The sequence below is a fragment of the Lissotriton vulgaris genome, chromosome 8 (assembly GCF_964263255.1).
Source record: "Lissotriton vulgaris chromosome 8, aLisVul1.2, whole genome shotgun sequence".
Lineage (NCBI taxonomy): Eukaryota > Metazoa > Chordata > Amphibia > Caudata > Salamandridae > Lissotriton > Lissotriton vulgaris.
In genome coordinates this window covers 817127605-817154637 of record NC_141696.1, presented here as the reverse complement: position 1 = coordinate 817154637, position 27033 = coordinate 817127605, and the positions used below count along the sequence as shown (strand labels likewise).

General features: G+C 47.9%; 1 protein-coding gene across 3 annotated transcripts in view; it reads left to right on the top strand.

The window, feature by feature from the left end:
• Positions 1-27033, top strand: part of MAP4K4 (mitogen-activated protein kinase kinase kinase kinase 4) — a 665231-nt gene that overhangs the window by 428282 nt on the left and 209916 nt on the right. For all 3 annotated transcript variants that reach the window (XM_086934708.1, XM_086934710.1, XM_086934709.1), the window contains exon 11: positions 6871-6943. In XM_086934708.1, the coding sequence (XP_086790834.1) occupies positions 6871-6943 (73 nt within the window). The remainder of the gene's footprint in view (positions 1-6870; positions 6944-27033) is intronic.

Below are 27033 nucleotides of genomic sequence, written 5' to 3'. Positions count from 1 at the left end.
TGGCCGAGCACTTTGCCGGGGCTGGTTTTGGTTCCCAGTCCGGCCCTGCTGCCACCTGTAGGGTGGTGAGGGTGCTATTTGTGGAAGAAGGAGGTGGTGAATCGCACAGGTCTCTGCAACGGGACTACCGGCAGCTCAGTGCTACAACCATTATAGTGGTGCGCTCAGATAATACTCTTTGAATGATAGGACACCCATCCCACCGTGGACCATCAGGAGCTGCAGTTAAAGCTCTACTTTGCATCAACCCATGCCCCAGGAAGGATTGCCCAGCAGTGAGCTCTCTAAATGAGCGAGGTGGAATTACTGGAAGAATAGCAATGTAATAAAGCAAGTGGGGTAGGATGATCATTTTTGCTAGGGCTATTTTAGCTATAGGCGCCAGCGGCAGAGATCGCCAAATGCATTTGTGCCTTAACGCTTTACCGTGCCACCCGGAGTTTCCACTCAAATATATCTGCTGGAGAATGGTAGAGGCAAATGCCTAGGTAGCGTGTAGCTGTTGCTTGCTAATGAAGAGAGATTTTGCCTAAGCATATGGGCCTGGGCGGTTGGTTGGGGTGCAGTAGGTGAATGGCTGACTTGTCCCAATTCACTTGTGTTAGAACTGGGATTTCTGGTTGGCTAAGGCTTGTGCCTAAGCCAGGCAGAAACCACCATTCTAGTCAGGGCAAGGGGAGTCACACGCCAAGAATAACCCCTGCTCACCCCCTTGGTAGCTTGGCACGAGCAGACAGGCTTATCCCGGAAGCAATGTGTAAAGTATTTGCGCACGCACACAACAGCAACAACATCCTAGGCACACTACAAAAGGAACTCCATACAAGGTTATATATAAAAATAGCCTTTGTATTACCATAAACACATTAGATCATAATCACACAGTTACAATGTGCCAACTGGCACTGGGCAGTATTTACAGGGGATTATTTACACCAGGACAGGGCCCGTGGGCCACTATCAGAATCAGCACTTAGTAGAATTAGCACTTAGAATAACTGTAACACCAAATAAGAATTATAGACCACAACCAGTAACCACTGGTAAAAGGTAAGTACACACTACGCAATACTAATAACCATAGGCGTAGATCACGCAGGGACACAAACTCACTAGTATAAACTATACTAGGCAAAACACCCTCCTAAGCATGAAAACACATTTAGAAGTATCACAGGCATAAAGGCATTGCACATCACGCATAATTCACATTAGGCCTAACTAGTATAAATACAGTAGGCAATCTCCTCACTAGTCTAAACACATTAGACCTTACCCCCTAAACATAACTCACATTTAGGGGCGTAAATCATAGTGAAGCACAATCTCACTAACACAAACCTCCACAGGTAAAACCATCTCTAGAGGTATCAACACAGGGTGCTTAAAACTTACTAAATGCATTACATTTCCTAGCACCACATCACTCTAGCACATAAATCACATTAGGCAATTATCACAAACATAGTAGAAAATCACATTGCGCAAAAATCACATTTGGGCCTTGGGCCCTATCCACATACTGGCCATCCAAGAAGGGGCTCAAATACCTGTGTTCAGAATGTCAGGGCGCGCTGCCAACGCAGTGCCAGTCAGGGGTGCGCCACTGGCTCGAACCTAAACGTTGCAGCTGCCCACTACTTGCTGGGCAGCTGAGAACAAGAACAGAGCCTAAACGCTGCAGCTGGCACTAAGTGCTGCGCAGCTGTGGAAGCCAAAGTAGGGCTAAGGAGTGCGACTCACTCCTAGATACAATATGACCATGTCCCCAAAGAATTGCTCCTAAACGGTGCAGCTGCCCACTTCTAGCTGGGGAGTACACTGCGGCATGGGCCCTCACTGGCCCTCTGAGCAAACTGCGCCAAACGTTGGAGCCCTCAAGGCTCTGAAATCAACGGGGCCCAGGAGCACACTGGCTCCTTAGGAATAAAACTGTGCCACAGGTGGGAGCCCATCTGGCTCTGAAAGCATGAGGCAAAACTGGGGCCAAAAACACTGTTGGAGCCACCAAGGCTCTAGAAAAAAACATGCCCCCAAGCGAACTGAACAAAAATGGCGGGGAGGTGCGGGTCCCCGCTCTGGGACTCTACTAATAACATGGCCCCAAAGTTGGAGCCACGCACGGGCTCTAAAGATAGTTAATGCCCCCATCGACGCTGGAAATGAGCATGCCCACAAACGTTGGGAACCACACAGGCCCTCACTGGGCCAACCACGGGCCCCTCTGACCCAGGAACAACCATACTCCTCGTTGGAGTGGCCCACTGACACACAGGGCCGCTCTGACAGTGCCTAGCACCGGCACCACAAAAATCCATCTGCTCCCTCGTGGAGCAGAAACAGAAATGCCCCCATGCCACCGGCCCAGCACAAACTCACTGGGCTGCTCTCGGGGAAGGGACTCTGCTCGTGTTCTTCATTCCGGCCTCCGAATTTTTGCGGGACCAGCACCATCTCTTCTCTCTCGGGCGCTGTGGCGGTGTAGCAGGCGCGGCTCTCCCTCACTCTGGAGAGCCTCGCTGGCTGCGGCAGGACTTCCATCGGCATAGGGGAGCCAGGCAGTGTGCAGGGCTCCCATCGGCATAGGGGAGCCCTACGGGGCGGGTTCAAACTTCTTCGGCACTTCTCCCGGGCAGTGTGCAGAGCTCTCATCAGCATACGGGAGCCCTGCGGGCGGGTTCAAACTTCTTCTTCCCTTCCGGCTGCACTTCCGCTTCCGTCGCAGGCCCCGCTCACAACCAGGCAGGCCGCGGTGGTGGCGATCCCTGGTGCTTCCCGGCTGCAATGAGGGGTAGGCTCCCTCGATATCGAGAGCACACCGCAGGGTGGGCACCCGCTCTTGTTTTAGAACTGAAACACAAGTCGCGGGGTGGGCACCCGCGCATCTATAACAAAATTACAGGTCTCCCGCAGGGTGGGCACCTGCTTAATTAAAAATGCAGCATCACGGCGACATCCTCGTTTATGCAGCGCCATGCTGCCCAGACCACCCCTTCATCCCTCCTTGGGGAGTTGTAAAACACAGCGCTCACCAGGCGCTAAGAGGAGCGTCCTCCCAAGGTCCTAAGCAAACGCACAGGATTCAAAGAAAAAGGTCCTGGGGGCAAAGTGGAGCAAAGGGGACCCCACGCAAAAAGATCCTCCAGGCATCCAGGTCCATCAGCAGTCCAGGGTCTGGGCAAGACCCAGGGAGGCAAGCCTTCTCCTGGGCCCCAGCAGCAGCACGCCCCTGGTTGTTTCAAGTTAGGAAAAACAAGAACATTTTCATGGGGGTCACAGCCCCCTTTTTTTTGCTCTGCCCCTCTCTCCCTTTCACTGGCCAGGCTAGGGACATCAGACGCACCACAGGGGATGGAGCCGGCATTGTGGAGGGAAGGCCCAGCCCTATTCAGGTTCCAGGTGCAACTCCTCCCTGCCAGCAACATGCATATCTCTCCATTCACCACTGGGGCAGACCCATCCTGACTCCTGGAGCCAGGCACACCAGCCAGCTCCAGCCATCACAAGCCAGACAGCCAATTCACATTCACTGCACAGACCTGCCAACTTCTAGAAGTGGCACTTCCACACCAGATACAATAAAGCCGCACACATCATCGCGAAGCATTCAATCTCACGAGTTTGCACATACCAAACTCGACCCTGAACACCCCACACATCAGGAACTACCATGGTGACACATATTCCCCATGCATTCCTATGGGAGGGCAGGTCACACAACACACATACACAGAGAGCGCACGTACTTTACACTGGACCACAGTGAAAAAGTGCGCAGAGCCCTAAAATCACCAACACCAGGTTACAGAAATAGGCTAGGAAAAAAGCAAAAGGTTTCGGGGTGAACCTGCCAAAAGGGCCAGGCCAAACAACTTGCTAACCAGCAGCTAAGGCAAACTCGTCTAGTGTGTGTTGGAGTGGGGAAAGGTCCACGGTGATGTCTTTTAAGCAAATGAGGAGGTTGTCGGCATACAGTGATACTGCATGGGTCCGTCCTCTAGTGGTATGCCCCAGCTATCACATTTGTGTCGCAAGCGTATGGATGAGGCTCCATTGCAAAGGCAAAGAGCGGGGCGCAAGCCGCATGCCTCTGCTCACTTGGAAGGGGGTGGAAATAAGGTGCCCTAAATGTACTCTGGAGGTCGGTTTGGTGTAAAGAAGCAGTGGGCACTCTAGAAGCTGTCTGACCCGAAGTGGAGTCAAGACTAGGAAAATATGGGGCCATGCCAGAGAATCAAAGGCCCTCTCCAGGTCTAATATTCGGTATGCTGCTTTTGGGTAGCGTCCCTGGACGCGGTCCTGTATATGGAACAGGCAGCGGATGTTTTGGGAGGTACTGCACCCAGGGACAAACCCATTTTGGTCTATGTGGATGAGACCGGGGAGCACCTAAGGATAACAGTCCACCAGCACTTTGCCCAGTTTTCTATAATTGGTCCTTAGAATAGCAATGGGTCAGCATGATGTGGGTTGCGTTGGGTCCCTGCCCGGTTTTGGTATAGGACCGAGGAGTGATTCCCTAAGGGTTGAGGGAGTTGCCTGCTGTCTGGCTGCGTCATATAGGGCAGTCAGTTGGGGTGGTAGTTGTGAAGAGACAGCACTGTAATATTCAAGGGCATGCTGCGAAGTCCTAGCACTCCATTGCGGGCTAAGCCTCCAATCACCTGTATTACTATCTCAGCAGTTATTGTGACATTGAGTACAAATGTAGTTGCAGTGGGGATGGCGGAGCAGGGATTGAGTACAAATGTAGTTGCAGTGGGGATGGCGGAGAAGGGAAACATGGATTAGATGGGGCCTGAAACAGCTTGGAGTAAAAAGTATAAAAGAGGTGAAGTATGTCCTCTTGGGTGTAAACAGACGTGCACGCAGGCGTGGTCGGCTCAGTTATTGGGCATGGACTTGTATCTTGTTGTGCTAGCCAGGCCAAGGCCAGACAGATTTTTCCCCCTCTCTATGGACTTAAGCTGCATGGGCCGTGAAATGGAAGCAGCGGAGGCGCTCCAGGAGTGAAGTCTTTGTGACGGCTAGCTGCGGGGTCTTTGTTGGGTCCTGATCTGCGGTTTGGCTCAGCTATGCAAGGTGGGCCTCAACACCTCTAATTTCCGCAACGAGGGTCCTGCGTGCACCCACTATGTGCTGCAGCAATAACCACCTTGAATGCATCCCATTCCACCATCCTCATAGAGGCGGTGCCATGGTTCTCTTCAAAGTAACGACTGATAGACTGATATGATTACCCTGTTCCTCCCGGAATGCTGGTTCTTCCAGATGGTCGTGCTGGAGCTGCCAGATGGTCACAGACGGTCTTGGGAACACCAGACGAAGGTCAAGGCAGTGTGCGTCATGATCTGAGATCACATGACCTAAGTAGTACTAGTGATGCAGTAGGGGAATAAGGGAGGCCGAACATAGGAAGCGATCGAAGCGTACATGAAGCCTGTGGGGCACAGAATAAAACAAGTAGACTTTATAGGTTGGATTGAGTGTCCACCAAGCGTCCGGCAAAGACCAGCACTGCGTCCAATCATGCAGTCGTGCCGCTTGCATGTATGGAGGGCAGCCTGGAAGGGGTGTGTGTGATCGATCTAGGTGTATGTTCAAGGCATAATTGTAGTCTCCGCCACAGACAATTTCCTATAATTAAGTTGGAGATAACATACAGCTAATCTGAGAGCCTGTGTAATAGACCCTTAACCATTTTTGGTGTATTTAAGAGTAGGGGAGCAACACTTTCTACATAGGATCTATTTCTGGGTGTATAACAAAAACTTGCAATGCTGTTTGTGGAGTAGAGTGGTCATCTGCTAAAAAGAACCAGTGAGAATTCTGGGAAAGGAACAGCTTAAGGACTAAAACAGTACAAAAAAAGACATTTTTACAAGAGAGGTATTGATGAAGGACTCATGCAGCTGATTGGGTTGAGTACTGTCCAGTAAATTCAGAAGGGTAGAGCCCAAATAGGTCTGTTGCATTGTCAGTGCTTCGTAGCAAGTAGGATGGGAGTGGTCTCAGTGTTCTGTTGCATTTTTCAGTGCCCAAGAGAAAGGATCATTTATATATTTCGTGAATTTGTTTGTGTTTCTAAATGGAGAGCAGAAGTTTCAACTACATCCCCCACTGAGATATTGATGATCTACCTAGCAGGAAGAATGTAATTTAAAGTGGGACAGTGCCATCAAATATAATTAGATGTTTATGCTTTCAGGTGATTCTTCTCTCATTGCAATGCAGACTGAGGAACAATCTACAATTAGGTATCGATCATCAGCTTTGTATGCTCTCTTGTACTCTCCACATAAAACAGAATAGTTGTGAGTAACTGGCAATTGGTCTTGTAGGTTCTTCATGTTTCTTTTAGACACTCAAACTAAATTATTTGATTTTAAAAACGTGGGACCAACTTGACATGAAAACATGTTCTTAAAAACAAGGTGAGGCTGCTTTTTCTTTGACGTACAACCAATAGACCACCACAAAGCACCCAGATAAGTTGCACGCTGGGACCATTGCAATACCAGGAATTCCGCTCAGATGTCTTTTATACGAGATCTTTCCAAAACTTTTCCTTGGTCTATAGAAAGTATGTTTTTCTCTTAAAAAGCTCCTGGGTTTTGCCAGAACATGTTTGTTTTGTGTTCATCTTCAAAATGCATTTGCCTGATCCTGTTGGGATAACATCATTCTGAGGTCATACGCAAGAGTGCTCTACATCCAGCTATTGGTTGCTGTACTTAATAATGCTTGTATGTAGTAATTTCCCTCTTCTTTCAGTTGTTTGATAAGATATACAGTGCTATGGTCTCTCTTCACTCCTCTCTAACTTCAGTAGTTGAGTCTTTTTCTTATCACTGTTTGCTCCTTTTATAGATGAAACCGAATATGAATACAGCGGAAGTGAGGAAGAGGAGGAGGAAGTGCCTGAACAAGAAGGAGAGCCAAGGTAGTGTATGGTCCTTGCAAGTGAAGCCCGTTTACATGCTCTACCAACCCCGTTTATATTCCACTGCCCTAAAAAACACACGCCTTCGTTCTGATGCATGCTATTTGCAACGTTTTTGTAAGTGCACATAAACGGCAGTTGAATGGCACATAAAAATAAAATGTGATGTGTTGTCTGCTCATCCGTACATCTATACAAATCAAATGGTTGTGTTTGTTCGCTTGATGTATGGTGTTGCGCAGTGTTTCTTGATGTCCTTTTGTTTTGCATTAATGATAAAGTAGATTTCAGGTTTCAATAGATGGAATTAACTGAGAAATCGTACAGAAGGCCTATATTGATGCTTATGTATAAATGTAGATGCATTCAATATATGCCAGTAGTTGTGTTTCAAAAGCAGTTATGCCCACGCTTTTTTGACTGTGTTGTGAAAGAAATGTGATACTATTCGATCTCGGAAACTGAAAACTATAATCTGGCCCAGTAGATTTTTTTTTATTCTTCAATCTGAGATTTTTTAAAGTAATTTCGGACCCGAAGATATCAGTGCAGTGCATGAAATTCTATTTCTTATGTTGAGATGTCACTGGTGCCAAGGCAACATTCTGACTGGTGAAGCTATGCTACATGCTGCAGTTGCTGTTTAATGTTCTGGGAGTGCATTGTGTTGAAATGTTTGCTCTAGCATGCATGTCAGTTAAACCACACCACCTTTCTAATTAAAGGCGTGTGTTTGGTCTATAGGCCTTGATTACCAGTTCCAGAAAAGGACCCTGTATACCTTATGTTTTGGAAATAAATCTTGTTGTCGTTGGACTTTGGTGTGGGGATACTGGCTGCAATCTGAGACTGCAGCCCACAGTATCCCGACACCACCGGTGTGGTGGTTCCTCCCCACTCAGCTAGTGATTGAGTCCTAAAAACCGTCACAAAGACCACTCTGTGGCCAAGTACAGCACCCCTAGAGGCTAGCCCAGTTCACCTTCGATTCTTGCACCATCAACTTTTGAATAAAACAGCATGCCTCTAAGCACTGCTACTCCAAAGATGCAATATCTCTTCATGCTTCCTTTCATCACATACAATTGAGTTAGCCCAGCTTCAAAGATTGCACTCTGCATGTAGCACAGGCCTAACAATAGATTCCCAACATCTGTTTCTGAACTTTCAAATTATAGCCCTAAAAATAGACCTTGGTGAGTGAGGATTTGGTTGCTCCTTGAATCTGAATTAGAAGCTATGTTTAGTCACTTAGTAATTACGCAAGTATAGGGTTGGTTAATACGTGCACATTCGGCACACAAGAAGTGCTGTTCCTCTTTTTTAGTGTTTGCTTTACATTGAGCTTGCCCATTACTTGTGTTGGAATTTGTACACCGTGAATCTGCGTTGGTATACAATTTGCAACAGAACTGAGATACTTGGATTTTCCTTTACCTGCATACTTATAAATATAGAATATGTTCAACCGCATGTGCCAATTCCCTTCTCTGGACTGGAAATGAGCAAATGTAAATCTAGTTTGCACGTTTTTTAGTCCTGCGTGTACCATTGTATAAAGGTGCATTCAATTTGAGGCAGAATTTAAATCATCCAAATGTTTATTAATTTTTAATATGTTTGTTGTTTTTATAGTATAGATCATGCCTCACTGGAACTTAGAAGCGCTTTACATGTTAAGTTTATCTTGTACCCTCTTCATAGTGCTTTTTCCATCAGTCGTTACATACAATGTTACATACTTTATTAGTTTATGCACGTTGGCCAATTGCATCTAATGCAGGTGAGAGCCAGTGGTCATACTCAAGGCAGATGTGTAGCCCAGCCTTTTAGCACCAAACGTTGGTGTGTAAGTGGTCTTTCTTGTGTTACTGCTCCACAAGAAGGTAATCATATATACTGATTAAAATCCCTTGAACTCCATTTCCAAAGATATTGCAACTCAATAGGAGGTCTGACATATTCTGCAGGTCATTGTCTTTACAAGCTCACAAACTCTTAAGGTGACTTGTACTGAATTTGTTCAGAAAGTTCGGGAGGGGGATTTTATTTCTGATATCTTTGCTAGGAAATGGGTGTAGAACCACTTAACAAAAATAGCTATACCTATTAAAATACAAAGCATCCCTTATAGCAATGAAATAATAATGAAACTCCAGAACGCAGTCTGATCTTAACAGCACTTCTTATGAAGTTAATTATAGCGTAGCTAATGGGGAGCAAACCTAGTTGCTGCAAAAAGACCATCCATGCCTGCTATTGTCCAGTATTGGCTTGGTGTTGAATCTGGGCCAAAAAGGCAGCCTGTAGCACAGAATATAAGGTGCAAAAGAGCATAAAGCAAGTAGTGCATTGATTTGAGATGTTGTCACATGGACATTTGGGGAGATCTGTGACAGAAGCTTCGTGCAACAGTACTGCAACAGCAAAATGCGCAAATGAGTTAGCTAATATTTAAAATTAATGTTGTATATTTCAGTTAAGTGTCTATCCCCCTTGAAGTGGAAACTACCAGATCATTTTCTACTGACTTTATGGATTGGGCTGTATCAAGCTGAACCCTAAGGCGATAGTTACAATAAATTGAATCTGCAGATAGCACCCTCACCAGGTTGTGCCCCTGAAACATTGCCATGCCTGGAAGGCCCGTTTTCATGCCGGCACTGTCAGTTTCAGGCCTCTTATGTAAGTCATCCCATAGCTCCCCCTCTGGAACATACACTGAGAGGGTGGAAGACTTTGGTATGCAATATTCGATCTCTGCCAAAACATCACACAGAGGTATGGGATCTCATCTTCACTGTTCAGCCTGAGCTGAGTTTCCTGACCGAGACTTGGTTGAAGCCACACTCGGTCCCGACAATCACCCTGTGCATTCTAGAGGGATTTAAAATGGTGAGGCTGGACAGACCTGCTAAAACTGGAGGTGGTATTGCCATTATTTATAAAAGTGGGATTACAGTCTCCATACTGGATCAGAGTAGTACTGCCAGTATGGAAGTAATGGTCTTTAGGATCAATACTCCCACAAAGGCCTGCTGGAAAGGGGCACTGTATACTGTCCACCGGGTCCAATTGCTAATTTTGCCATCTCATTAATAGAAATACTGGCCCGCACATTAAATCCGGCAATGATTAGGTCTCGCTACGACGAACGCGCTGAAAGCGCGTTCTCGCAGCGAGAACTATAGTCGGCGCCTCAGCTCAAAAACCAGTGTTTCGACAAGACCTGGGCACGCGCAGCGTTTCCCCATAGGATAACGTTGTGCGCGCGGCCAGGTCTTGTCTCCACAGCACGGCATGGCAGACCGGATCGCGTTTTGCGCCTCTCTGGAATGCAGGGTAGTCTGCAGAGAGGCGAGCGGCGCTGATCAACAGCCATGTTTTGTTTTAGCTTATTTAAAACAGGCAATGTCTATTTTTATTTGGGATTTAAACTTTATTTTTAATGGTGAACTCAGCTTGTGCTATTTCAGCTCAACTGTTGCATAAATGAACAGAATATAAACTAAACACTTTTAATACATTGAAACGTTAAAAACGTGTACTCCTAATTTCCCCGGAGGAGTAGAAAGGTGATGGGTATTCTAGTCCGCTGAGATTTCTTACTGTCCAGGAAAACGTCACTTTCGCTTACCAGTGAAAAAGCATCAGTAGGTGCAAAGTCAGACTGATGTGGAGGTAAAACTGAATGAGGCTTACATTTCTGGCTCCTCATCTGTACGATTTGACATCAATATCCCGTATTCCCCAAAAAACGAAACCCTTTATCATTACAAATAATTAAAAATAATTTTTTTAAAAAGCAGCTCATCCAAATTTTTTGTATGGGAGATTGTCTTGGTAGAAATTAAAATGGGCATTAAGAAAATGATGACTGATAACCGGGTTAAGAAGACTGAAAAGTTGGTATATTGCGAGTCGCTTTGGTGGAACGCCTGCACGGAGGCAAACTAGCTACATTCACCCTTCAGCACCTTGTAGTTTAGCGATGTATCCCTCTATGGAAAGGGTAGTCTGCAGAAAATTAAGGCATCAATTTCCTGTAGTTGCAAGGATTAACGCGCTATGAAGATATTATTATTGTTATTATTGCCCTGTTCTCTGTATATTTGTAAAGCGCTCCGACACCCGCAAGGGTCATGTTTGCTCTATATAAAAAAACTATCAAAATAAAATAAAAATAAAGTAGGATGCAAAGGGAAACGGGTAATTTGATGGCTGGGGCGCAGGCTGATGGGGCAGATAACGCTGCCATTAACACAGCACACGTGCCAGTGTGACATGCAGGCATGACAGCATGCACCAGGACTGTGACATGAAATGCACCGCTCTTTAACATCTCCGAGCTTTCTGCGCGAGGAGGCACAAGGCCAGCATAGTATCTGAGAAAGTGCAAGCGAATTAACCCAAGTCTGAAATGCGTTTGTGCTTGTGCCAGGAGAAAGGGTTATCGGGTTATTCTCTTTTACAGGGAATCGAGTTTAATGTTTAGGCTCCGCGGTTCCCTTCACGCTGCTCAATCCGGTTTCAGCCACTCTGTGCTTTCTGCTGCATGCGGTAGGCTGCCACGGGTTGGACTGTCTCGCGCTTTACTTGGCAGAGTGACATGTTTGTGTAGAAAACGTGTCGCTCTGGTGCTGTTTGGACGTCTGAAGGCAATGGTCCATCTTTGGTGTAATCGTAATTAAAGAAGGACTGACAGAGTCACTAGATATGGGTGTGTATTCACATTGGAATGGTTGGTGTGAGTAGGTCGCCCCTGACTACATAATTCAGAAAAACCAAACAAGGCATAAGAACATAAAATGCATAATTCTGTGACTCAGATTCATGACGACGAATTGGGTGAGCTCCACATTTTTGTAGATTCACACAATCCATTTGGAGTTTGCATGGAAATCTACACAAAGGGAATGTTTCCAGGCGTACTCCCGGGTCCACCTGACGTAACATCTACTGGAATGTGCGTAAGGGGATTTCTCCAACCCACATGGTAAAAACGTTTCCCCCCTGTGGAAAATACCTATTCACCAATGCATTCATTGTATATAAAATGGCACCGTTTGCTTTCCAACCCTCATAAAACAACGTGGAAAACTATGTATGAGTGTGTTTCCTTGTGGGAAACTACCTGCAATTTGTTTTTGAATACCGATAAACTTTGGAGTCTGCATCAGAAGTAAATCACCTATCCCCAAAACTCTGTTTTACCATTTCATGTGAGGGTAAATCCTCAAAGTCTTTGTCTTGCATTCTGGGAATTGTCTGTTCCAGTCTAAAACCCAAACTACATGTCCCAGAAGGCAAATCAAAAACCTTGACTGGAGGAGCTACTAATACATGGACTTGGGGAACTTAAGAATGTAATATCCCTCATCTCGTTGGAATGACAACCTTCATGTCCCTGTCCCTATATACCTGCAGTAGGACCATCTGAAAACAAAGGTCTCCATCTTGATTCTCTGACTCAAGACTGGGTAATTTCTAATCCTAATTTCTTTGGTGGTCGCCAAGCCACACCTGTGTGTCAGCAAATGAGAAGAAGCAGTGGTCCGCATCAGTCTCCGTGTAAGAGCAAGGTCACCTGCGCTCACACTGCAGTGCCAGTGAAGGATCTGTGTCAATGCCCACATCAACAGGGTGTTTTGGAAAAAAACAATGCCCCGAACACCCACATGTCAGCATCAGAAAATAAGGGGTTCAATGCCCCATATCGGTGTTATGAAAGAAGCAAGGTTTCCGCCCACAGCACCCACTGAGAGGGGAAGAGCACTGATTTCACCTACATTGATCTGGAATGTAACTGGCTGTCTTGCCATTTAACATGGGCTGTGAAAAGGATACGCAGAGGGGACATTATACTGAGTTGTGAGCATGCGCCTAGCACAGCAAGGAGGGAACCAGAAGTAGCCTTAAAGGGATGGGCTTGGATTGGTGATCACAGAACTTGATTCCGTGGTCCACATGGAGCACAAGTGGAGCTTGGGAAGGAGAACCAATCCAATGCAGAATGCCTATGTCCTGAAAGCCGCTGGAACAACATGGCTGGCAAGGTCTTGTTGCTCATAAAATTAGACAATGAATAGCTGATGGCCAATACGCTTTCTGGGCGAGGAAATACTTGTGGTCTAGGACTGCTCCACTGACATGGTTTAGGACTGCTTAACAATGAACTCAAATGCGCAGTGGGTCTAGAAAGGCTGGCTTAGCCTAAACTCCTGCTAAACTAGTACGTGGAGGTAAGACTCTACAGCCCCTGTCCTTTCGCCTTACAAAGAAATGGTGTGACAGATCATCCTGCTCCTTTCATGTGGTGGCAACACCAGCTCTTTTGCTCCTAAATGGAAGAGGCTCAGTATCAACCTCAGAGGTTCTTGGAATGTTGATTGGCATAAAGTCAACTGCTGAAGCATTAGAACACAGCCGTTTTTCACCACTAAGAAGACAGATGTGCCAATGGCTACGGGAAGCTAATGAGGGAAGAGGCGAGACATACTATCTTCCATTTCAGTGGAGCGGGCCCTCCTGAGATTGTGCTGAGAAGAGCAGCTCATGCCCTTGGAAGCTAGGAGGTCTTCTCGACAGCCCTGGTTGGGGGATCACACTTGCTCTTCTCTTTTAAGCACCTCTTCTTTGCCTGAGGATGGAGACATCCTAGTCGCAATCTGGAGGAAAAGGATAGCCGACCCTTGAAAGACTAGATAACTCATCTCCTGGAAGAGAGATGGTGGTCTGAGCAGTACAGCTGGATGGCATTCTGAGACTTTGTCATGACCCTGCCAGCCAACTAGAGCATTGTGGCTAATGTGGCATAGGTTGTCAGGCTGAAGTACTGAATAAAATGAAAAACACCAAACGTTTTAAAAAAGATTTTAAAAAAGGCAGACATCTTTGCATGTAAAGTTTTATTTGTGTAGGGCCCCAAGTCTTCCTATACATAGTTTGCTTGAGAACCAGCAAAAAAGGCATAATTTGGTTAAAAAGCGAAGACTGCACTGGCATACCTATACCATACACGTTTTTATCACGTACTTGCCCATAGCATATAATTCTCCAGTGCTGACGTCAGAATGGGATCATCAGTGCTAGCATCATGAGCATAAATCCTCTTTCTCAGTTTCATGGCAGAGTTTACCTTTACCCTCTTGTAAATATTATGTACTTCTCAAATAACAGTATCATTATTTGTCACCCATCCTCACTTTACAGAACACACACACACAGCAGCTTTCTCATCGGTTAGTTAAGGGATAAACAGGATCACAGGTGCTTCTGGTATAGGGTGCCTCCTTTAGTTTTTGATATAGACTCCCGGCTCCCAAGAAAATACTCACGCCAGTTAAACATTCGATATCGATTCACTACTCCTTGCTCTGTTTATATGACTTAAACCTCGAAATCAGTCGGGCCTCTAGAGCTTTTTATACTGCAAGGTATTTGGCTGAACGATCACCGGGAGGATGAGATCCCAAATGTGCCCTGCCAAGATCTGAATCTGTGACGTTTGGATCCCACACATCTCTGTAGCCGACGCTCCGCAATAATCTATTTTATCAGCTAAAAAAACACCACAGCAGCTGAAACACGAGCAGCAGGAAGCAAGTCCTGGCGTTTCGTGTTAATGTAGATTACTGGCACCTGCTTTGCATAGCAAATCTTGTTTTGATATATTTCTTTTGAATTTTGATTTCTGCAAACACCTATCACGCTCACGCTATGAAAAGTATGAAAGGATAACATTTTCAGGGGTGGGTGGGAGGTTGTTGATAGGCAAATTTGGTGCGCACTCTCGCTGAACTGTTGCTCTGTTTGTGTATCCGGCCTGGATGTGTCAGCAGGTTAGCAAACTCTACTAATGCCTGAAGCCTGCTATTCCTAGGGCAGCGCTTTTAAACACCCCGCACCTTGTCTTGGGGCATCTTCATCCTGTGCCAGGTGTGCATGTTCAAAAGGTAAGCAGGGCCACACACCCAACCAACCACACACACACCCAAGCACACACACATATACAACCAGACACATACACACAACTAGACACACACAACCACACACACACAACCACACACACAACCACACACACAACCAACCACACACACACAACCAACCACACACACACAACCAACCACACACACACAACCAACCACACACACACAACCAACCACACGCACAACCACCACACACACACAACCAACCCCACACACAACCAACCCCACACACAACCAACCCCACACACAACCAACCCCACACACAACCAACCCCACACCCACGCAACCCCACACCCACGCAACCCCACACCCACGCAACCCCACACCCGCAACAACCCCGCACCCGCAACAACCCCGCCCCCGCAACAACCCCGCCCCCGCAACAACCCCGCCCCCGCAACAACCCCGCCCCCGCAACAACCCCGCCCCCGCAGCAACCCCGCCCCCGCAGCAACCCCGCCCCCGCAGCAACCCCGCCCCCGCAGCAACCCCGCAGCAACCCCGCACCCGCAGCAACCCCGCACCCGCAGCAACCCCGCACCCGCAGCAACCCCGCACCCGCAGCAACCCCGCACCCGCAGCAACCCCGCACCCGCAGCAACCCCGCACCCGCAGCAACCCCGCACCCGCAGCAACCCCGCACCCGCAGCAACCCCGCACCCGCAGCAACCCCGCACCCGCAACAACCCCGCACCCGCAACCCCACACACAACCACACACACAACCACACCGTCAGTACACACTTTCACAAGGCACAGACAACATCAGTCGTCAGTGCATGCTTTCACTGGGCACAAACACCACCAGCCGTCAGTGCACACTTTCACAAGGCACAGACAACATCAGTCGTCAGTGCATGCTTTCACTGGGCACAAACACCACCAGCCGTCAGTGCACACTTTCACCGGGCACAAACACCACCAGCCGTCAGTGCACGCTTCCACAAGGCACACACCACCAGACATCACTTCCCTAGCTGGGAATATTAAAAATGGGGTTCTAATTTGTAGAGGATGGATTTGTATTAAACACCTTCTACTGGGTCTACATGTTTCGTAAGCAGCCCCCACTGCTTTACTCGTCAGGACCTAAATTGATCCCTACTGCACTCTAAATCAAACAATATTATATGTATAGTTTGCCTATCTTCTTTAATCAGACTGCAAAAATAGGCTAGTCTGAAAAAATGGCGTAGATTCACCCTTTGATATGAAAAAAATCCTAATGGTATTCTAGAGAAAGAGGTTCATGGGCCCCATGAGCACACGCTCGAGGTCGGAGTCTTTTTTTCAATTTGAAACACTGAAGCTCCTTTCTTCTGCAGTGTGTATTACCTCTGAGTGGCTCCTTGATTTAGAAATCAAGGAGCTCTACAAATAAGAACCCCATTTTTAATATTCCCAGCTAGGGAAGTGAATAAAGTTTGTTTTTTCCACTAGCTGGGAATTTTTAGGTACCCTCAAACCAGCAATTCTTCACTGACCCTACCACTCACACTCACCTCACATAGACCTATTCTCAAAAAAAGCAAGTGCTCCCGCGTATTCGTAGGTAGCAGCACGCCCCGCAGAGAGACGGAAAGACCCCTATGTTGAAGCATGACACTATGGGATTCATAGTGTGTGAGGGGTATTTTAAAAAACACTAAGTGCTCCCTATATAGGAATTTTTCCATAATCACAATAAAAACTTTATTTTAAAACCAAACAAATAATATCACTTTAAGACAAAGAATCATATTCTTTATTTAATATTATACAGGAGGTAGATTCTACTTCTTATCCTCTGTACTCCCCCTTTTTTATTGTTGGGGGATTTTAACGTGCACCGTGATCGGCCGGATAATCCTGAGGCTCAGTCCTTTCTGGCGGACCTATCCCTATTTGGACTAGTGCAGCATAATAAGGGCCCTACCCATTGAGCCGGCCATACACTAGATATGATTCTTTCCAACCCTTCGAAGATTGTATGTAGCCCCCCCCCCATGCAGGTGAACTGGTCTGCCCACTCTGTTATTGAATTCTCCATGCAGGGCATGGTCAAATCCAGTAAATGGTCCCAAGTTCCATCCGTTTTGCGCAGACATTGGTACAAGAAGTCATTGGAAAGTTTCCAGGATGTACTAATCAAACCTCGAATTGCAGCCTCAGACAATATTGAGTTGGCTTTATCTAAGTATAATTTTGCTATCACCACTGTGGTCGACTCCATAGCTCCTATGAAACCATGTAGGCGGCGTCCTGCATAATCTCAGGAAGTTTGGTACACTGACCAACCACGCTCTCACAAACAAGCATGTAGAAAGTTAGAAAAGATCTGGAGAAAATCTCATTCTGAGGAGGTTAGAAACTGCTATTACATCGCCCTGGCCAGTTATCATAAAAACATCAAACTCGCCCGGAAAAACCATATTGCCTCACAATTAACTGAGGCGGGCAACTCCTCTAAGGTATTGTACCAGATCCTACAATCTTTAACTAAGCCTAAGGCGTGCAAGAGTCTTGGTCTGTCCTCGCAACAATTATTTGATGACATTTCTCTATATATCGCCAGCAAGATAGAGATGATCTATGATAAGATCACTAGGATGAGCAATCTTATGAGTTGTCCTTTGTTGTTATCGCAGAACCTTAGGGCCACTAATTCCATCCCGCTTACCGCGTTTCCTGCGGCTAGCCTGGATGAGGTTGAAGCATTATTTGGTCAAGTCAAGTCTGGCTCCCCCTCAGACCTTATCCCTGCAAGAGTTGTCCCTTCTTTGGGCAAGTTACTTGGTCCCATTATCCAGTCCCTTGTCAATCTCTCCCTCTCCGAGGGCCAGGTACCAAAGGAGTGGAAGATGGCTCAGGTGAGACCTATCCGCAAGAACTCTAGCATCCCTTGGACCGAATTGTCCAACCTCCGACCCATCTCTCTTCTTCCGTATTTGAGCAAGCTAACGGAGAAGCATGTCAACACTCATCTATCGAACTTTATTGAGCTAACTTGAGGTTTAGATCATTCGCAGTCCTGATTCAGGCCCAACTATAGCACCGAATCAGCACTCCTTTCGGTGACTGATAATATCAGAATGTCCCAGGATAAAGGGAATTCCTTGATTCTGGTGCTGTTGGACCTGTCTGCAGCGTTCAACACAATATCCCATGATATCTTGCTGAGCCGTCTGGAAGAGGTGGGGCTCGGGGTTTGGCGTTGTCTTGGATGAGGAGCTTCCTATCTGGCCGCACACAGTCAGTATGGGCTCATTCCGATCTGCACCTGTGGAGCTGACCAAGGGGGTGCCACAGGGCCCATGTTTGAGCACCACACTTTTCAACATTTATGTGGCCCCCCCTTGCCAGTCTCATGAGATCATATGGATTCATCCCTGTCATGTGCTGACGACACTCGGCTTCTCTTCCCATTTAAGACATTAACCATGGCGGTTAAACAGTCCTTTTCAGATGGCATGGGGGCTGTATCACAATGGATGGTCTCGAATTTCCTGCAGTGCAACGTAGGGAAAACAGAGGTGATGCTCTTTGGGGAAGCAACACTGTTGTGGACGCCCGACTGGTGGTCATTAGATCTGGGCCCCGTCCCCATCCCTAAGCAGGTGGTAAAAAACCTGGGTGTCCGTTTGGATCAAGGTTTATCCCTAAAAGAGCATCTCAACCAAGCAGCTGGCTCTTGTTTTCATGTAATTGGACTACTCCCAAGAGTGTTTCCATCACTACCGGATTCTACCAGAAAAACCCTTGTCAGGCTCTGGTGCTCAGTCGCCTGGATTTTTGTAATGGGCTTACTTAGCAGACTTCAGGTGGTCCAAAACACCGCTGCGAGGTCAGTCCTGAATGCACCACCTAGATCTACATCATGCCCCCTGCTGGATAAGCTCCATTGGCTACCTATCCGCCAACGGATCAAATTCAAAACCTGCTGTCGTTCACAAGAGTATACACAACCTGGGCCCTACGTACCTGTCTGAGAAGTTTGTCCCCTACGTCTCAGTACGTGCTCTCCGCTCTATCAATCAATCCCTTCTTCAAGTTCCCCCCATCAGAAGGGCTAGACTGGGTGGAAAGGCTCTTTCTTACCTTGGCTTCTGCCTTTGGAACAAACTCCCTGCCGCTCTAAGGTTATGATTTACAAAAAGGGGGGTGGTGATGAACAGAGTGTCTGAGTTAAACAGACCACTCTTACCCAGTCCAAAGATCAGGGCTTGATCCATCACCGTTATTTATCTCACTGCCCCATCCCAGCTCAGAACCTGGCTATATGCAAATCAGTCTGTCCCTGGCCCAGTGCATCATGGGAACAGGGCAGACTAAACTACCAAGCCAATTCTTCACCAGAAAGGAGACAAGCTACCGGGGACCGGTTTCTGGCATTTCAGCCTTCTTCGGCCCGGCTTGCTTGAATCCTGATGGAGCAGTGAGAAAGGGACTCATGTCTGAGTATACCCTGCCACACCTATAGTGGCCAAAAACGATTTACAAAAAGGGGGGTGGTGATGAACAGAGTGTCTGAGTTAAACAGACCACTCTTACCCAGTCCAAAGATCAGGGCTTGATCCATCACCGTTATTTATCTCACTGCCCCATCCCAGCTCAGAACCTGGCTATATGCAAATCAGTCTGTCCCTGGCCCAGTGCATCATGGGAACAGGGCAGACTAAACTACCAAGCCAATTCTTCACCAGAAAGGAGACAAGCTACCGGGGACCGGTTTCTGGCATTTCAGCCTTCTTCGGCCCGGCTTGCTTGAATCCTGATGGAGCAGTGAGAAAGGGACTCATGTCTGAGTATACCCTGCCACACCTATAGTGGCCAAAAACGATTTACAAAAAGGGGGGTGGTGATGAACAGAGTGTCTGAGTTAAACAGACCACTCTTACCCAGTCCAAAGATCAGGGCTTGATCCATCACCGTTATTTATCTCACTGCCCCATCCCAGCTCAGAACCTGGCTATATGCAAATCAGTCTGTCCCTGGCCCAGTGCATCATGGGAACAGGGCAGACTAAACTACCAAGCCAATTCTTCACCAGAAAGGAGACAAGCTACCGGGGACCGGTTTCTGGCATTTCAGCCTTCTTCGGCCCGGCTTGCTTGAATCCTGATGGAGCAGTGAGAAAGGGACTCATGTCTGAGTATACCCTGCCACACCTATAGTGGCCAAAAACGATTTACAAAAAGGGGGGTGGTGATGAACAGAGTGTCTGAGTTAAACAGACCACTCTTACCCAGTCCAAAGATCAGGGCTTGATCCATCACCGTTATTTATCTCACTGCCCCATCCCAGCTCAGAACCTGGCTATATGCAAATCAGTCTGTCCCTGGCCCAGTGCATCATGGGAACAGGGCAGACTAAACTACCAAGCCAATTCTTCACCAGAAAGGAGACAAGCTACCGGGGACCGGTTTCTGGCATTTCAGCCTTCTTCGGCCCGGCTTGCTTGAATCCTGATGGAGCAGTGAGAAAGGGACTCATGTCTGAGTATACCCTGCCACACCTATAGTGGCCAAAAACGATTTACAAAAAGGGGGGTGGTGATGAACAGAGTGTCTGAGTTAAACAGACCACTCTTACCCAGTCCAAAGATCAGGGCTTGATCCATCACCGTTATTTATCTCACTGCCCCATCCCAGCTCAGAACCTGGCTATATGCAAATCAGTCTGTCCCTGGCCCAGTGCATCATGGGAACAGGGCAGACTAAACTACCAAGCCAATTCTTCACCAGAAAGGAGACAAGCTACCGGGGACCGGTTTCTGGCATTTCAGCCTTCTTCGGCCCGGCTTGCTTGAATCCTGATGGAGCAGTGAGAAAGGGACTCATGTCTGAGTATACCCTGCCACACCTATAGTGGCCAAAAACGTAAATATTTTTGTCCACCCTAAGCGTGGAAGGGTATACTCAGATGTGAGTCCCTTGCTCATTGCACCATCAGGATTCAAGCAAGCCGGGCCGAAGACGGCTGAAATGCCAGAAACCGGTCCCCGGTAGCTTGTTTCCTTCCCAGTGTAAGAATTGGCTTTTGTAGTTTGGTTTGCCCTGTTCCCATCATGCACTGGGACAGGAACAGACTAATTTGCATACAGCCAGGTTCTGAAACTGGGATGGTGCAGTGAGCTAAAAAACGGTGTTGGATCTAGCCCTGATCTCTTGACTGGGTGAGAGTATTCTGTTTAATTCAGAGACTCTGTCCCTCACCACCCCTTGTTGTAAATATTTTTGTCCACCCTAAGCGTGGAAGGGTATACTCAGATGTGAGTCCCTTGCTCATTGCACCATCAGGATTCAAGCAAGCCGGGCCGAAGACGGCTGAAATGCCAGAAACCGGTCCCCGGTAGCTTGTTTCCTTCCCAGTGTAAGAATTGGCTTTTGTAGTTTGCTTTGCCCTGTTCCCATCATGCACTGGGACAGGAACAGACTAATTTGCATACAGCCAGGTTCTGAAACTGGGATGGTGCAGTGAGCTAAAAAACGGTGTTGGATCTAGCCCTGATCTCTTGACTGGGTGAGAGTATTCTGTTTAATTCAGAGACTCTGTCCCTCACCACCCCTTGTTGTAAATATTTTTGTCCACCCTAAGCGTGGAAGGGTATACTCAGATGTGAGTCCCTTGCTCATTGCACCATCAGGATTCAAGCAAGCCGGGCCGAAGACGGCTGAAATGCCAGAAACCGGTCCCCGGTAGCTTGTTTCCTTCCCAGTGTAAGAATTGGCTTTTGTAGTTTGGTTTGCCCTGTTCCCATCATGCACTGGGACAGGAACAGACTAATTTGCATACAGCCAGGTTCTGAAACTGGGATGGTGCAGTGAGCTAAAAAACGGTGTTGGATCTAGCCCTGATCTCTTGACTGGGTGAGAGTATTCTGTTTAATTCAGAGACTCTGTCCCTCACCACCCCTTGTTGTAAATATTTTTGTCCACCCTAAGCGTGGAAGGGTATACTCAGATGTGAGTCCCTTGCTCATTGCACCATCAGGATTCAAGCAAGCCGGGCCGAAGACGGCTGAAATGCCAGAAACCGGTCCCCGGTAGCTTGTTTCCTTCCCAGTGTAAGAATTGGCTTTTGTAGTTTGGTTTGCCCTGTTCCCATCATGCACTGGGACAGGAACAGACTAATTTGCATACAGCCAGGTTCTGAAACTGGGATGGTGCAGTGAGCTAAAAAACGGTGTTGGATCTAGCCCTGATCTCTTGACTGGGTGAGAGTATTCTGTTTAATTCAGAGACTCTGTCCCTCACCACCCCTTGTTGTAAATATTTTTGTCCACCCTAAGCGTGGAAGGGTATACTCAGATGTGAGTCCCTTGCTCATTGCACCATCAGGATTCAAGCAAGCCGGGCCGAAGACGGCTGAAATGCCAGAAACCGGTCCCCGGTAGCTTGTTTCCTTCCCAGTGTAAGAATTGGCTTTTGTAGTTTGGTTTGCCCTGTTCCCATCATGCACTGGGACAGGAACAGACTAATTTGCATACAGCCAGGTTCTGAAACTGGGATGGTGCAGTGAGCTAAAAAACGGTGTTGGATCTAGCCCTGATCTCTTGACTGGGTGAGAGTATTCTGTTTAATTCAGAGACTCTGTCCCTCACCACCCCTTGTTGTAAATATTTTTGTCCACCCTAAGCGTGGAAGGGTATACTCAGATGTGAGTCCCTTGCTCATTGCACCATCAGGATTCAAGCAAGCCGGGCCGAAGACGGCTGAAATGCCAGAAACCGGTCCCCGGTAGCTTGTTTCCTTCCCAGTGTAAGAATTGGCTTTTGTAGTTTGGTTTGCCCTGTTCCCATCATGCACTGGGACAGGAACAGACTAATTTGCATACAGCCAGGTTCTGAAACTGGGATGGTGCAGTGAGCTAAAAAACGGTGTTGGATCTAGCCCTGATCTCTTGACTGGGTGAGAGTATTCTGTTTAATTCAGAGACTCTGTCCCTCACCACCCCTTGTTGTAAATATTTTTGTCCACCCTAAGCGTGGAAGGGTATACTCAGATGTGAGTCCCTTGCTCATTGCACCATCAGGATTCAAGCAAGCCGGGCCGAAGACGGCTGAAATGCCAGAAACCGGTCCCCGGTAGCTTGTTTCCTTCCCAGTGTAAGAATTGGCTTTTGTAGTTTGGTTTGCCCTGTTCCCATCATGCACTGGGACAGGAACAGACTAATTTGCATACAGCCAGGTTCTGAAACTGGGATGGTGCAGTGAGCTAAAAAAACGGTGTTGGATCTAGCCCTGATCTCTTGACTGGGTGAGAGTATTCTGTTTAATTCAGAGACTCTGTCCCTCACCACCCCTTGTTGTAAATATGCTCTAAGGTTATGTACGGATAACTTTGCATTTAGGCAACTGTTAAAAACATTTTTGTTTCAAACTTGGCATCTCCCTAGGATCTCAGTACCATCCACGCATTTTCTGTTGTTTGAGCGCTGAGATACTCCTTCAGGAGTCGATTTTAGAGCTTTATAAACCCATAAATAAAGGTGTTTGGCTTTCTCTTTCCAGCTGGGGGGCTATACATGTCAGATTAGAGAATAGTTTAAGGGTTCCCAGCAAGGTGAATACTTTCTTCGCATAGGCCAACCAGGGAATCTGTCACATACTATCCAGAGCAAGACATTCCATTAAGAATACCTGCACCAGTCCCTCCTCCGGTTTAGACCAGGAGTTAATCCATAATGTCAAGGGTGCAAGGCCGATTGCATCCTCCATATGGGTTAGATCTGCCTGAGCCTGAGCTATGTATGAGGCAGTACCCAGAGGGACTGATAGTCTGCATAAGAAGCCGTTGTGATGTATCCAAATTGCAATAAACCCAGATTCCTGCTTGGTAAAGTCCTACAGACAAACATTTACTCTTTTAGAGCGGAAGCATTTCTCTGAGTGGTTTGTGAACTAATCTGTGGGAGAAGTGAAAAATCGCCTCTATTGCTCAGCTAAATTGCCTGAAACTGGGAGTTAGAAGCGGCGCCCAGTTTAATGTGGCATTAAAGAAAAATCCCAAATAATTAAAGGTCTTAATTTTTCTTTATTGGGTACCCCTCCCCCTTTATGGTAAGACTTACTTTTTGAGTTACAGTGGCTACTTCATGATAAATGTTTTTAAAACTGTCACGTTAATGTCCATATCTTCAAAGAAAGCCTGGAACAAGTCTTGTAGCACTTGTAGACCATTCGCTGCTCTTGCAATGAGGACCGCATTATCCGCATAAAGCAAGATTAGAATCTGGCAATTTCCCCATCTGGGGCAAGTCCATGCCCCTATCCAAGAGATATTGGTCTACTCAATTAATGGATATCAAAAATAGAAAAGGGGCCAAATGCAACCCTGTTGTATACCCCTATCTGTTTTAATAAGGGGGGGTGCATCTAACCTGTGGGTCATAGCGAATCTCAATGCAAGTGCCCTAAGGTAAACTCCTTAGCAGAGTAACAAATTCCTTTTCCGCCACCATAGTTTCCATTGAAGGTACAGGAGAGGTCCATGAACTCTAAGTGCAAGGCGCCTCCCCTGGCTCTGACGTATTTCACGGTAATAAGATGGAGGTTAAAGCAGGGCTAGACTGTGCCAATTCCTGAACGAAACACATACTGTATGTCTGAAAGAATATTATACTCTTTAGCTCAAGCAATCATTTGTAAAGAGCACTACATACCCGCGAGGGTCTCAAGGCGCTGTTGGGGGTGAGGGGGGGGGGGGGTTTAGCTACTGATCGAACAGCCAGGTCTTGAGTATCCTCCTGAAGGTCAGCAGGTCTTGGGTCTGTCGCAGGCTCAGTGGGAGGGTGTTCCATGGCTTGACGGCGAGGTGGGAGAAGGATCTCCCACCGGTTGTTCTTCGGATTCGCGGGAAGTGAGAGGTCGGCGGAGCGTAGCTGGCAGTTGGGGATGTAGAAGGAGAGCCGTCTGTTGAGGTAGGCTGGGACGGTCTTGTGGAGTGCCTTGTGTGCGTACGTGAGGAGCTTGAAGAATATCCTCTTGTTGACGGGGAGCCAGTGCAGGTTTCTCAGGTGGGGGGTGATGTGGCCGTGGCGTGGTACGTCGAGGATCAGTTGTGCCGAGGCATTTTGGATGTGTTTTAGTCGTTTGATTAGCTTGGTCGGGGCTCCCGCATAGAGGGCATTTCCATAGTCGAGTCTGCTGATGAGGGCCTGGGTGACTGTCTTTCTTGTATCTGTCGGGATCCATCTGTAGATCTTGCGGAGCATGCGGAGGGTGTTTGAGCTAGAGGAGGAGACGGTATTGACTTGCTTGGTCATTGAGAGCGTTGAGTCCAGGATGATTCCCAGGTTGCGTGCGTGGTCAGTGGGTGTTGGGGATGCCCCTAATGCCGTCGGCCACCAGGAGTCGTCCCAGGCTGAAGGGTTGGAGCCGAGGATGAGGACCTCAGTCTTGTCCGAGTTCAGCTTCAGACGGCTGGTCTTCATCCAGTCGGCGACAGCCTTCATTCCTTCGTGGAAGTTGGCTTTGGCGGTGATGGGGTCCTTGGTGAGGGAGAGGATCAGCTGAGTGTCATCGGCGTAGGAGATTATGTTGAGGTTGTGCTGTCTGGCTACGTGTGCGAGCGGGGCCATGTAAATGTTAAACAGCGTCGGGCTGAGGGAGGATCCCTGGGGTACGCCGCAGATGATTTTGGAGGCTTTAGAATGGAATGGGGGGAGGTGGACGCTCTGGCTTCTGCCGGAGAGGAAGGAGGTGGTCCAATCCAGAGCCTTGTCTTGAATCCCTGCGGCGTGGAGGCCTGTGTGGTGACGGACCATGTCGAAGGCGGCAGAGAGGTCTAGGAGGATGAGTGTTGCGGTCTCGCCGTTGTCCAGCAGAGTCCTGATGTCATCGGTGGCGGCAATGAGGGCAGTCTCTGTGTTGTGGTTGCTGCGGAACCCTTACTTGGAAGGCTTCAGGATTCGGTTTTCTTTAAGGTATTGGGTTAGCTGTCTGACGGTTTTCTTGATTACCTTGGCCGGGAAGGGGAGCAGAGGGATGGACCGGGCGTTCTTGAGGTCTCTTGGGTCTGCCTTAGGTTTTTTGAGTAGGGTGTTTATCTCGGCGTATTTTCAGATCTCTGGGAAGGTAGCGATCTCGAGGGAGAGATTGATGACGTTGCGCAGGTGGGGTGCGATGAAGCTGCTTGCTCTATTGAAGACGTGGTGCGGGCATTGGGACTGACGGAGAGCCGGAGTGGATTGTGCGTGTGGTCTTGATGGTGTCATCGATGCTCACTATGGCCCATTCTAGCAGGGGGTCGTGGTCGATGGTGTGCGGAGGGTCTGTTGTGTTGCTGTCTGTTGGGGCTGTCTGGGTGTTGAAGATGTTGCGGATGTCTGCTATCTTGCGCTGGAAGAAGGTGGCGAGGGAGTCGCACAGGGCTTGCGACGGCGGGATGTCGTTGGTGTTGGAGCTGGGTTTGGAGAGTTCCTTCACGATGTTGAAGAGCTCCTTGCTATTGTGTGCGTTGGTGTCGAGGCGGTCTTTGAAGGAGGTCCTCTTGGCCGCCCTGATGAGGTGGTGGTGGTTCAAATGGCGTCCTTGTGTGCTGCTTGGCTGTCCGGAGTTTGTTCACTATGCCATTTCTTCTCTAGTTTCCGGCAGGCTTGCTTGGAGGCTAGGATTTCTGGGGCCTCTTGCTGGTGTCTCTGAGGGGGGGGTTTCTTCAGCGGGGCGAGGGTGTTGGCACAGTCCTCGATCCAGCGTCTGAGGCTGTGGACGACGTCATTGAGGGTTCGGTGGGTGGGCTGAGAGCGAGATTTGCGTGTAGATGGTCTTCGGTGATGTTGCTCCAACATCCGTGGGGGATCTGTTGGCTGCGGTGGTGTGTGGTGGGCTTCTGGAAGGCGAAGTGGATGCAGCGGTGGTCGGTCCAGAGGAGTTTGGTGGTGTGGCTGACAGAGACGTGCGGGCTTGAGGAGAAGACGGGGTTGAGCGTGTGGCCGGCGGAGTGGGTGGGCGTTGTGACGAGTTGCTTTAGTCCGAGGTTGGTTAGGTTATCGATCAGGGTTGTGGAGTTGTTGTTGTTCTCAAGGTGAAAGTTCAGGATGGTCTTCAACCTTCCTAGGATGGGCCTCGGCTGACAAATGGGTGGAGATTATTGAATAATGGATCTGATAGACACATCTAGCT